At 34.4% G+C, this 14312-nt stretch overlaps 1 protein-coding gene and 1 long non-coding RNA gene across 2 annotated transcripts; one reads left to right on the top strand and one right to left on the bottom strand.

Annotated features, from left to right (window-relative positions):
* Positions 1 to 1767: 1767 nt before the first annotated feature.
* On the bottom strand, positions 1768 to 5601 carry LOC114254635. Its single transcript, XR_003625948.2, has 2 exons — positions 3990 to 5601; positions 1768 to 3766 (listed from the first exon to the last, which is right to left on the bottom strand). It is a non-coding gene; the product is annotated as an uncharacterized LOC114254635 (long non-coding RNA).
* Positions 5602 to 6951: 1350 nt separating this feature from the next.
* On the top strand, positions 6952 to 14273 carry LOC105829924 (G-protein coupled receptor moody). The gene is made up of 5 exons (XM_028195063.2): positions 6952 to 7800; positions 9436 to 9654; positions 11079 to 11317; positions 11619 to 11931; positions 12298 to 14273. The coding sequence occupies exons 1-5, from the start codon at positions 7729 to 7731 to the stop codon at positions 13045 to 13047; spliced, it is 1593 nt and encodes a 530-aa protein (XP_028050864.1). The 5' UTR covers positions 6952 to 7728; the 3' UTR covers positions 13048 to 14273.
* The last annotated feature ends 39 nt before the right edge of the window (positions 14274 to 14312 follow it).

Raw genomic sequence — 14312 nt, 5'->3', positions numbered from 1 at the left:
TTACATATAAAATAATTTTAATTAAAGAGTAATATATAGGACTTATTAATTATTATTTAATTTATTTAAAAATTAAAAAATTTATTTAATAAGATCGTAAATAACTTTAATAATTTTTATTTTGTGAACTTCAATAATTTCAATTTCCATTGAAAAATTTAATTGTTTAATAATCATTTTATAATTATTAAAATATTGAATATAAAATAAATATAAACAAATAAGTATCATATATATATAAAGAAAAATAATAATAAATATACTAAGTAACATAGTTAACATAAATAATTATTAATATATATATAAACATTTTGTTAATATTGCTGGCAGTGGCTAATCAACTGCCCAACAGTGTTTGCTACGCTATAGCTGTTCACGGAACTCGCTATCACTACCGCGCTATTGGCTCCACGAACAGTTCAGATAGCATTAGCGTTTGTAGCGTTAATAGTGTCTCCCCGAACGCACCCTAAGATTTTGGTGTTTCTAGTCGTTTATTGGAAATTGCGTAAAATATGTCAATTCCCTCGATATCTTCTTAACCAATAAACTATTCAGAAAAGTGGCAAGAAATCTGGGCGATGAGTGGGGACAGTAGTCACGACGAAAAATTACTATACTATCATTCTCCATACGCAAGTAAAACGCTATCATTATTTGAATACCTAATAATTACGATTTCATGCCATCAATTAATTCTTGTGATTATCGAATGTTAAACGTATTGTGGCGACGATTATTCACCGATATACATATTTTTCTCTTATTTGAAGGAATCGAAGCAATAGAAGAAAATAATTCAAAGTTATTGTTTTATATAATATAATAATTGGTAATTATTTATTTGATAATGCTTAAATAAAAATATTGCGTTTCTTCATTGATTTCAATGCAAATTGATGATTATTTTTCACAATTGACGTGCAAAGTAATGTACGAATCGCTGATTCGGGTAATTTAAGTGTCGAAAAACCATGTTTTGTCAACGGTTATTAATAATATGTGTATTTCGAGAGATATAGTACTCGAAATGTACTGTACATGCTATATTAAATTTCGAGTATATATATTTTTGGATTATTCGTCATAACTTAATTCAAGTTTGTTATTGCATGATATGAAACTTGACGATCGGAAACGTAAGATTCCGAATGGAATCATAAAAGTTACATAATAGCTGCCCTGATCTGGTGATACAGAGCCGGAAAGGGGTCCAAGTGGTCGATGTAACAGTCCGCCACGAGGACAATGATTACCTTGCTCAGGGACACAAAGACAAGCTACAAAAATATAGCCGACTGCTACCTCACCTGCGGCACGAATTAGGAGCGGTGTCTGCAGAAGTCCTACCAATTGTGGTAGGAACGCGAGGGGCTATGCCCAAGGAGACGGTCAAAAATTTGGCAAAGTTGAAAATAACAGACCGCAAAACGCTCATCACAATATCAATGCTCTAGTTTACACCGAGCACTTGGTACGCGTATCAAGTAGTGAATTTAGCTGATCAGCCAATGATTAAACACATTCACTAGTTATTTACTACTTGATACGCGTACCAAGTGCTCGGTGTAAACTAGAGCAATGATAGCGTTACGTAATTCCATCGAGCAGTACCACATGTTCATGGATTACGATGCCCCTCGTAGGCCGGCGAAGGCCCCCAGCCTTGTCGGTTAAAAACTTCCGACCAAATAGCCTGCTAGCCAAATAATGATTGAACGAAGTGGTGCCACAGGAGTGGACCACGGATGACCATGATTTTATCTATTTATTTATTTATTTATTTATTTATTTATTTATTGCCGCTTTATGGTCTTTTACTGCAGGACATCGGGTGATCCGGACAGCAAGGGCACTTTACACCCAAGCAAGAAGGAGAACCAATTTTACACTATGACATTGGCGTAAGCCGCATCAATTGCAAGTTTTTATTTATTTATTTATTTATGAATATTTATTAAGCTTTGCATAAGATGCGATGTGGTAAGGCTAGCAGTGCGAGTCGTAAGGCCCCGAACTTAAAAAGAACCATAGTCATGAGTTTAAAAACTATACAACTTTCAAAAATGATAGAATCAACAACATAATAGGAGGAGGAACTGCAATTATAGCCAAAAATTGTCTAAACCCTTACAGAATCAATCTTGATTTGCCCATAAATTTTAGGCTTGAATATAGTGCCATATCTTTCGGCAAAGGAACAAACTCTAAAGAAAAAGAACTACTGATTTCTATAGACCACCAGACAAAAATATTAGTAAGACAAAGTGGCAACTTTTTTTAACATACTCCAAAATAAATCGCTTGAATTAAACATAGTAGTATGCGGAGACTTTAACGCTCAAAATAATTCATAGGACTCTTCCTACTCAAATGAACAGGGGAAATCATTAATAGAAGTCTTGAACCATTCACCATTTGTTTTCCTCAATGACGGCTCCCCAACTAGAATATCTGGAATCCCAAATTTTCTTAGTGCCCCGAATATCTCCTTAATATCAGGTTCTTTTGTGAGATATACCACGTGGAGGACGAGTGAGGACAGCATGGGCAGCGATCATCTTCCAATTACAATAATTTTAAGTTCAAAAAGTCACCAAACTACAAAAATTGATTACTTCTCACAAAACGAAATGACCAGAGAAAAATCGCGAGACCGTTCCAAATATTTAGAACTTGGACAAAGATAAGTTGCATACTATTATTTTTGTATATATATAATAATATGAAATGTTCATAAATTATATACATATACAATACTTTAAATATAATGTTACATTATGTAGTGAATATATGATAGTTTTTTAGTAAAAGCAAATGTAGGGTGAACGAAAAGTAACATGGGTGAGTTGTTACAGCTGTATAAAAAACGTCATGAATAAGATATAAGAGCGTAAAAAAAATAGAAGTTTGTTATAGTAAGTCTTTGTCTTTTTGTCTTTTTTCCCTTTTCTTTCTCTTACACAGATATATGTACGCGTTTGGAGACCGTTCTGAGGAGCCAACAGAGACGGACATGTTTCGCCAAACCTTATATATAAAACATAGTGAATTTAACAAAAGAAAATTGAGCTTGAGCTTGTATCACTTATCAATCAAATAACTATAATCGGCTCCTAACCAAAAATTATACCATCATAGCAAGATATCAAAAGGCTTTTCAACAAACTTCTCTCGGATCTTTCACTCGGATTTTGTAAAAAAATAGCGAGAAATCGTGATTCATATGGCACTATATTCAAAAGTGATTCATTATAAACAAAACTTAGAATCACATATTTATATTTAAAGCATATTACCAAAATTACTTTTAAATCAATACTTTTCAACTAAGAAATTCGTTTAATTTGTAATAAAATTAGTGTCAACCAATAGTGTAAGATTTTTTTTTTAAAGAATAATTTAAAACTTTAACGATTATATATATAAGTAACTTTAAAACGTTAAATAATTATCAAAATAAAACAATTTAATTAGTTAATAGGCACAAATAGAAGTGTAACTAAGTTACAGATAAAAAGAAAGGAGAAAAACAGTTAAATCTTTCTTGTGGCGGTATCTCCAATATTGTAATAGTTGATATATGTTTGTCTCATCTAACCTGTCTAGCAGCTTTTCGTAATAAAGAAATGTATATACGTATCTTTTGCGCTTTTCCTTACAAAAGGTCATCTAAATTCTGCGAGCACGAGGGCTGATTTAGCTTCCTGGCGTTTGTCGGTTTCTCTAGTATAATCATCTCGCATCCGTCGGGATTCTGCGCTTTCTGCGTATTACAATTAATTAAATTAAACAATTAAATTACAATAAAAAGAATTAAATTACAAACTAAAAAAACAAACTGTAACTCGTTATAAGTAATAAATTATTTTCTAACTTTGAATTAAATATATAATATATTATACTATCATAATATACAAATATGCACGCAAAGTGTAATGTAATAATATATTCTATTATATTCGAATATAATAAATAAATTTACTCACCAGCCGACGAATCGATGTTTTCCTTGTTGCGTTCGCACACACACACACGTACTCGCACGCACACGTTCGACACGATCAGAAATGCTGATGACGCCGCGAAGGACACGACCACTTTGCATGCCGATTAACGGCATGTCGGCTCGATTCGGCATCCCCGATTGAGATGCCTTCCGCGGGGAAACTCGCTCTCGACCGACGAGAGGACCGCGAGGAACGCGACGAGACCTCACCTCGCGGCACTAAAGAGACGAGACAATTAATGGCGGCGACGCGACACTCTACGTTGCGTACGCCGGACACCGGCGATGCCTTCCACGGGGAGATTCGCTCTCGATCGACGGGGACGCGAGAACGCGACGAGATCGAGCGGAGACGGGGACTGCGACACGACACGAACGCGTGCAACCGTTGTATGATGATGAACCGCATCACACATGACCGTCACTGTGTACACAACGTACGCGACGAAAAACTCAAGCGATTTCGCGCCAATTTCTCACACACGAGAGGGGGAGGGGAGAGGGGCGCGAAGGACGCGACCACTTTTTACACGTCGATTAACGGCGTCGACTCGGTTCGGCATCCCCGACGATGCCTTCCGCGAGGAGACTCGCTCTCGATCGACGAGAGGATTGAGAGGAACGCGACGAGATCTCATCTCGCGGCACCAAAAGGACGAGACAATTAATGGCGGCGACGCGACACTCTTGTTCCGTACGCCGGACACCGGTATCCCCGGCCGGCCCCAGCGATGCCTTCCGCGGGGAAATTCGCGCTCGATCAACGGGGACGCGAGGAACGCGATGAGATCTCCCCTCGCGGCACTAAACAGACGACACTTGCCGAGTTGCCGCGCGGAAAAACGCAGAGCGTAAATGATCGCGGCCACCCGCTTGCGTGTTCGCGATGGTACTGAGATGGTACCGCGGTACCGCCTGGCAATAGGAAAACTCTAACGCTTCGGCTCATGCCTGGCGCCAAATATCACGTGAAAACATGAGCTCTACTTCCGAAAGGAGATTAACCACATACATGGCGCGGCTCGATGTTTTGATCAAAAATTGTTCGCAATGTATCAGAATTATATATACCATACAATTTTATAATAATTTGAAACCGTATTATTGGTTCGTCTGTATTAAAAAAGAAGCCAACTCTTGTTTTAAATATGAAATCGGTCTAAAATAATAAAAAGTGAAACATATACAGATTTAATTTGAATAATTTTAATTTAAAAAAATTAAAAAGCACAATTGTCGAAAGACACAAATTATATTGCACGAAATTAAATTTGTTTTCATAAAAATTTGCTCATTAGATACTGGAACGCTAATTTTCAAGAAAGAATTTGCGATATTATTTTTAAAATAAAGGGTAAAATTAAGTTTTAAAAACTATATAAATCTGCGAAATAGCTACTTAACATAAAGAACATATAGTCACCGTAACCTTATCTCTTTATATTATTTAATTTCATTAGCACACATTAATGTGCAATGTAAAATTCACGAATGTTTTATCAGGAACGAGACAGAAGAGAAATATTTATTTATTTATTTATTATTGTATACGTCCAAATATTGAAAAAACTGGCTGAATTTAATAATTCTTTTCGTATATTAATTTATATAACATTTAATCCTGAAAGAAAAAAAAGAAAGAAAAGAAAAAAATTAATGTGATATTTTTACTGTAAAATATTAATTATTTCCTTCTCAGCCAAATTGTAAATAAATCAGATCTATACATAAATATATCAGGATTTCTTATAAATTTAAATTATGATTCAAATTATTCACTTTTAAAATAACTGTAAATTCCATGAGAAAAATTAGCTACAAATTTGAAATTAATTACATGACTGTTGCAACTTGAAAACGAAGCCTCTAACAAAAAAATGGTACAGAACATTTTTTGTTTATCTTGATGTTTTCTACAAGGAAAATGTGTTTTCAAATTAAAAATTTGTACATTTGCACTGCAAAATAGAAAAAACCGATTAAAAATATAACCTTTTTTTAAGCGCTTTGTAATCAAGATAAACATTAGTTGTTATTAATGAAAATGTAGATTAGAAAAGTTTAAACTATTCTTAACTTATATTCCAAAGCCGCCCGTGATCCGTCGAATAGTTTTCGCACAATCAATTTGTTAATTTACAAAAATTGAAAACTTTGATCAAATGCCGCATCTATAAAAAAGCCCTCATATAAGCGCTAATTTTTTTACATATTCTCGGGAACCTCCTAAACAATAAAAAATTGAAAAAATTCAATTTTTTAGTCTTACCCCCTCTTTAGAATTTTTTGAAAATTTTGAGCTTATAAACAAATAGAATTTCTTCAAGGATTTTGATCGGAGAAAAATGTTTTTTTCACACATTAATAGTGTTGCAAAGCCCGGTTAATTTGAGCTCAACCAGTTTAAAATATCTTGATTAGGTTCGGAGATATTAAAGGTCAAAGTTAGTCGCTGTTTGCGGCTAAACTGTATAACATACCGACATTAATCAAAAACGTGCTGGCAGGTTATTTCATGCAGTTTTTAAGCATGTATTGCATATTGACGTTAGCATTGTTCTGCGTCTTGAAAAACAGTTGGAAGAGTACTGCGAGCGCGAGAATTTTGCTGCTGCGGCTGAAAGTGGAGGGGTGGGAATAGCGAGGAGCAAAAGTAAATCCGCGCGCTTCAAATTCGCTCGCGCAGCAAAAAAGTAATTTTCTCAGCAACGGATGCACGAATCGAGACGTTTTTTTTTTAATCGATATAGAAAATCGAGAGAACAACGAATTTGATGTTAAAAATTAAAAATATCCGTAAACTTCTTACTTATTTCAGGTGTTTCGCAATATCCACACTTTTTTGCATATTTAAACGAATGTATATTATTTTTTCATACTATTAGTTACTATTGTTAGTCCAAAATTATTTAGTGTAAATTAAATAAATAAAAAAGATAGTGCAAATTAAATAAATTGAAAAAATTATATTTTATTAAATAAATTTATTTATTAACCCGAATAAAAGTATTTTAAAGCTTACATATTATTTTTATTATATTTATTTGCCCTGAAATCTTGCTTTTTCACAGGGAATTTTAATATCTATATCTTTAGTATTAATATGTATATCTATATCGTCGTTACTTTCTACTTCTACATTGTTATCCACACAGAATCTGTTTATGAATTGTGCCGTGTATTAATAATTAAAGTTTTTTATTTAAAAGCAGCATTCTATTTTCCTATCCTCTTATAAAATAGCCATGTAACCCTAAAGTTGCCTGCTAATCGCGATTGCATTGCTACAAGGACTGATAATCAAAAGAGTACATCTATGTTCTTGTCTATTATACCCAGTACGTAAAAAGTTAAAAAGAGATAGAGAAAAATCCTTTGGACAGTCCATCCTTCTCTCGCGTTTCGTTTATGACATATGCATGCCAGTGACGCTTCCAATATTATATTTCAGTCCTTACAATTCCACTAAATACGTAGACGAAATGCTGCGTAGCTTTTGCTTAAACGCGCGTGCGCGAGAAAAAACTTGCGATCTTCCCTCACTGGTTCCGCATAGTTTTGATTGCACTTTCAGTTAGTTCTCGACGAGTTCTGATGAAAAGTCTTATGAGTCAGAGTGATTCCGACAAACAGTTTGCAACGTGTCACGTATTCGATCAGTGATTGAACATTCTTTTTTAAGTTTCAAATACTTCTGATTGCATTTCCACGCAGTTTTGATGAGTTCTGACGAAAAGTATTATGCCTCAATACAATCGGATAACATGATAACCAAATATGAGCCATTTTTGGTAGGTTTAAAAATTTTGTTTATTGTTTGTTTTTTATTTTACATTTCTTTTGTTTTTGGATTAGTGTATAAAAACATAACAAACGAATACTTAGATCAGATAGAAATCCGACTATGGTTTTTTAATGGGAAAGAAATTATCGGAATATTCAAAAATAATTGTAAGATAAATACTTATCTATCACTTTTTAAACGGATAATTCGTTTTTTCGAACATTACGACAATTTTATTTCTAATAATTACTAGAAATCATCGTAATGTTACTTTAAAGTAAATTACTTTAAAGTAATTGGATTTTTGTCCGATCTAAATATTCGTTTGTTACTTTTTGAAAGGATAATTTGATCGAACAGTTTCTTTACTGTACAAGAAACTCTTAACCTCTTTAGTAGAAAATAGGAAATACTACGAAACTCTAATGTCCGAGTACTTATTTAACACATGCGTTTTTGTTTGCACTTTTTGTGTGCATCTAGCGAAAGGGAGATTTTTATTTGCGTGCGAACGTTAATGCGCCTGTCAATTTGATGATTCGCGACTACACGAACTGACCGTTGATACTTCGCGGGACTTTAGATCGTGGTTCGGACCATAGAAACATCTGAGAATTTACGCTTCGGCGAAAGAGTTTATCGTCTCAGGTGGCAAAAATAGATCTCTCTGTTCCTCTCCGACGCACGATTGGGAGAAAAAAGAGACGCCCCCCGGGTCCAACGCACAAACATGCGGGAGCGACGGCAGCGTACGAAATTCGCGCCTTTGAAAAGACAACAGATACGCATATGTTGATCGTTAAACGGGATCGTAATGTATTAGATATAAAAAGGAAAAAATGAGAAAAGTGTGATAAAATAATGTATTTTCAGTCGGGAATAGTGTAAACTTTTGAACATATCCCTAGTCGAATCTTCTTAAAAATTCGATTATACGCTAATATATAACTAAATAATATAATATGTAATAATATATAAAATTGAATATAAGTTAATATAAATTGTATTAAATTAAATAAGAGCTAGTAGCTGTAAATTTAATTTAATTGTGTTAAAAGCTATACAAACAAAAATTAAAGTTATGTTAAGATTAAGTTAACTCAAGTTAAATTAAAAGTTAAATTTAAAATATTATTTATATTAAATTAATAAGTCATAAGTAATTAAAGATTATTGAAATTTCAAAACAATTATAATATAGAATATATAGATCAACAAATATATTTATTATTTTTTACTTGTAAATTCATATGAAATATCCAAAAAATTTTTTTATATAAAAATGTATTTTTTCTAGAAAATTAAATAAAAATTGAAAAATTAAAGCTACAAATAATTAAATAATCTGTATTAATCAACTTTGGTGAAGGTGACAAAGCATCGCTCAATTATGCTACAATGATTCAATTTTCACTTCATAAAAATATAAATTTCGACTCTTATTAGAGTAGCGAGTCACTTGAAAAATTGCAGAAGCTCAATTTCGTGTGACTCTTTTGGAGTTTCACTCTACGGGCTTTAGAGAGAGAGTCGAGATAAATAAATATCTGGCAAATGGCGGAATGTAAAGTGTCAAGACTCTATTTACGGCCCTGACACGACATTCGTAGACGTACTCGGTGAGAGTTCGGCTTTTCAGCAGATGCTGGAGTACTGGTGGATGACGAGCAACGAAACCGGACGCAATCGCAGCGACGAAGCAGCGATCGAGGAGATGCTGCAGGATCCAGGATTGGTGATCCTCTTCGTCGACTATCCACGGTGGCTGCTGTGCTTCGCCGCCGCCTGTTGCATCCTCTTCATGCTAGTCGGCATTCCGGGAAATCTCATCACGGTGATCGCATTGTTTCGCACCAAAAAGGTCCGTAACCGTAATTCCATACAACTATCTGTATGATAAATAATATAATGGTATAAAAAAATAAGAGTGAAAACGAAAGAAGAGAGAGAAAAACAGAGATTGATTGATTAGTCGATTTCATATAAATTTCACTTTACAACCCCGATGATGATGTTGGTGATAAGAAAACGATAGCGATTCGTAGGAAGGAAGACAGCAATTTATAGAAAAATGATAACATATCTCAATATCGTTGCGACGTGTTGTCGCAACAAAATTCCTTTCTAAAAGAAAAATATTCTGAAGTGCTCGTTAACACAAATAACGCACTCTCATTAGTGAAATGCATTTTGTGCCACTTGTAGTAATTTTCTCGACTCGTGCTCGGAAGGGTTTAAATATAATGATTCGTATTATGCAAGGCTACTTATGTTTCCGGCACTGCTTACTCGCAGAAATCTTAAATACTGTGTCTGAGTGGTTTAGTTCGAGTCATTATACTATTAGTCTTACAAAGCGTTAAATCCTGGCAATGAGAGCGTTAAAGCGTACAGAGTATTTCTCAGTCAAACATTCTTTCTCAGATCACAGTTTTATCTCATACAAATTCTGTATGTACGTAATAATTTTTTATTTTATATATTAATCCTTTATCCTTTTTATCGAATTAAATATCTTTTTTTCACGACGTTGCAAAAAACATTTATATTTAAAGTGAGCTAAATCTTTAAATTAAATAACTCCATAATATCTATAATTGTAATATTGCATAATAATAATAATATAAATAATAAATATATTGCTTAAATTTTATATTATTATTAAATTAGTGACATAATTTAGGAATATAGAAAACAATTATTTTATTGCTTTTTAAAGCGTATTTTAGTTCATGAAAAATAACCGATGATGAACGGAGGTCGTCGGCACGATTCTATAGCATAGTCTTCAGCCAAAGTCGATCATCAATGAGTTAAGTTTGGAATCGATTACGCAGAACCGCGCGCATATACAGTCCTGTGTTTTCACGAAGGTTCACGTACTCCATTCCGATATAATCGACTAACATCGAATCGATGAGGGGAAGTCTCCATCAATTTTATCGTGTTTACTCCGAGAAATTCGAGAGAGTTTATTCGCTAACTTTGCAAATCAATTTTCACGATTTCAACAATTTCTTCGTTATTATTCAAGTATTATTAAATATTTGTCATAATTGTAATTAACTATATATAAAGAAATTTAAAAATATTCGGGCAGCATAACAACTTCTAACAAAAATAATTCTGGTCAATAACAGCAAATTATTTATTAATATAATAATTATATTAAAGAATATTTGTGTGAAGAATGTAATTTTGTAATTTTATTTTTATTTTTAATTTTAATTTTATACTTAATATTTTATTGTCCTCTATAATTCTCCATAATTAATTTTGTGACAGTTAAAAAACGCTACGGCGGTCTTCATCATGAATCTCTCGATATCAGACTTGATGTTTTGCTGCTTCAATCTACCACTCGCAACTTCAACGTTCTGGCATAGGTCGTGGTTACACGGACCACTTCTGTGCCGGTTGTTTCCGCTCTTGAGATACGGTCTCGTTGCAGTCAGCCTCTTCAGCGTTCTCGCGATCACCATCAATCGCTACGTCATGATCGGTCATCCCGGTCTTTATCCTACGTAAGTAGTCTTCTCTTCCTCTTTCTCCTACATAATTATTTTACTTTTTACAATTGTTTCTCGCATTTAGCAAACTATATAATAAATAATAATAATATATTTGTAAAATAGATAAAAGAAAAAATTAAAATAACAATTAGAGGAAAGAAAGATGTTATAAATCTTTCAATCTTTAACATTTGAAATTTGAAAATCAAGCCTTAAATATGTGAATCTTTCTTGTTACCTTTTGCACATAAAATAATTGTCTCTTTAGCCGTGTCACGAATTAAATAAATTAATTTTTAAATGTTGTTTCAAGGCTGTACAAAACAAAGTACCTAATACCGATGGTTGTCGCGATATGGATCGTCGCTTTTGGCCTGTTGATTGTCACGTGGTTTGAGCGATTCGGGCGTTTCGGATTGGATCCTGCTATCGGATCTTGCTCGATCCTGCCAGACGTAAACGGACGGAGCCCGAAGGAATTCCTCTTCGTTCTCGCGTTTCTAGTGCCATGTTTCGCTATTATCATTTGCTACGCCAGAATTTTCTATATTGTTCGTGAAACTGCGTCGAAGAGCAGAGGCAGAAAGAAAATCTGCAACATAGAACCTACGGAAACCAGCCATGACGTAAGATCTATTTATTTCCACGAGAGAAGAAGAGAATAAAGTTCAATGCGAATGAAAATAAAAATCACAGAAAATGTTTGAAAGACCAAAAAAGATAAGTTATTATTTTTGTATCTCCGCATTGTTCTCGTTAAAAAAAAATACATGATTTAAATATTAACAGAAATAATATGCATACTTTAAGCAAATAAAATAATAAAATTATTATTATTATATGTTATAAAAATAAAAGTAATAAAGTTGGACAATTCTGTTAGAATAAATGTTCTTTTTTGCTTAATCAAAATATAATTACGGTTAATTACGGTCTTCCTGGTCACATTATTTCAATTCTAATAATTTTTCATTTTCTAATTATCTTTGCAGCAACCGTCCGCTAGAAACCAAGAGCAGGAGCTTTCCATCCTCTGCGCTCCCTCTTCGTCGATGCAAGCGGTTTTTCTTAATCCAAACGAAAGACGAGATCTCCAGGTATCATCGACCGACGAAATTTCGATGGACGATCAACGAAAAACTGACACTCGTACAGACGACTCGACGACGAATGTCGGCCCCGATGCAAACTCCAGCGACGATTACGACGAGGATATGCCATTCGTGGACGAAAGGACGGACTTCGCGGAAACGAGATTGTTCCCGAACTGGAACCAGTGCGAGCCGCAGCGGAAGTCATCGGCGAGTCCCTGCGGCCGGCTGGGGAGGCTGACCGGTCGCGCGTCCTTCGCGATGGAGTCCTCGCTGCAGAGAATCGCGAGGGGTGGCGAACGCCTGGACCCGGGGCCGCCTGAGATTCGCGAGTCCTGCGCGAGGAAGGCGTTTCGCAGGCAGTCCAAGTTCAGGAGCGTCGGCAGGACGCGCGAGTACGCCGCGCCCAGGATGTCCGCCAAGGATCGGAAGCTGCTGCAGATGATCCTCGTGATATTCGCGTCGTTTCTCGTGTGCTACCTGCCGATCACCGTCACGAAGATCTTCCAGAGCGCGGTAGATTGGCGGGGTCTCAACATCGCCAGCTACATACTCATCTATCTGACGACCTGCATCAATCCCGTTATCTACGTCGTGATGAGCTCCGAGTACAGGAGCGCGTACAAACACGTGTTGCTTTGTAAAAGGTGAATGAGCGACGAGGAGACGATTGAATCTGCTAACACCTCCAAACTGCAAATGTCTGATGTAAAGAAAATATTATGAAAGAAAGGATGGAGGTATGAGTAAGGACGTAATTTGTATTTGTCATCTAGAATTTTTGTTGGCGCTTATTGAGGTTTTCTTTTTTGTGATATAGTATCGCCTTCAACAGCACGTATAGTATTAACTTATTGTTACAATAAACGTGTGGATTTCTAGTCTTTTGGTTTTTGTAGTTTTTAAAAATTTATTTACTTTTTATTTATTACAACAAAATTAGTTTAAATTAGATTGTATAATATTATTTCTTCAATGGTACTCGCCATTTTTTTACTCGCTTTGCGTGTAATCGAATGATAATACTTTCTAAATCAGAATTAGTGTATTATTCACTGAAAGACAATGAATAGTCTAATTTCAATGTATACTGGTATAAATATATACGCTGTCTTTTAGTGATAATAGACTGATTAGTTTCCGATCAATAACCCTCTTTTAATCGGAATCACGGAAAGTGAATGATGATCACAGTTATAACACTTTAAATCAGTAAGACTTCACTGATTCAGATTCAGAGAGTAATTGTTTAATTTTATAAAATTAACCCTTCGCGAACTAGGTGGGGTTAAATTAACCCCAGCAGTTTTTAAACTGCCGTAGTTTTTTTTCGAAACACGCAAGCGGTCTGAAAGAAGTTTCAATTTTTATTTTAGAAGTCAATAAAGTAAGTCTTTGTGTTTTTTATAATAAATCGTAAAATTAAAATTAACTCCACATGGTTCATTTTTATTTATCTAGTTCGCGGAGGATTAATAGTATTTTTATACTTAATTTGTTAGAAGATAATCAAAATCTCTAAAATCTCTAAGTCTAAATGATCTCTTTTTGTGTTCTACTTAACACTCGCAACATTCACAAGCGTAATTTGTCTTTTGTTTGATAAACAACAGGGATAAAATAATTACAGGTAAAATAATTAAAATAAGAATAACGGTTTAGGAAGTATCCGTTGTGAGTGTTAAGTGAAACGCACGCTAAGGGTATTTAACTTCGTGCATATTTCCCGATAGCACAGTCCCACAAATCTTTGTCATCCGTATCAAATTATTACTAAAAATCAAAAACCCGAACAATGGTGTAAAACGCGTTTCAAAATTCTTGTGGTGTTTTATGTTAAATATATATAATCGATATTTCAATTGTGAATCGCAAAGATTAAAAATCTTTGATTTATACTGTACATTACAAGTGCA

This window comes from Monomorium pharaonis, chromosome 7 (assembly GCF_013373865.1).
Source record: "Monomorium pharaonis isolate MP-MQ-018 chromosome 7, ASM1337386v2, whole genome shotgun sequence".
NCBI lineage: Eukaryota > Metazoa > Arthropoda > Insecta > Hymenoptera > Formicidae > Monomorium > Monomorium pharaonis.
Note: the sequence above shows the minus strand (reverse complement) of the source record. Positions and strands in the feature narration are given on the sequence as shown.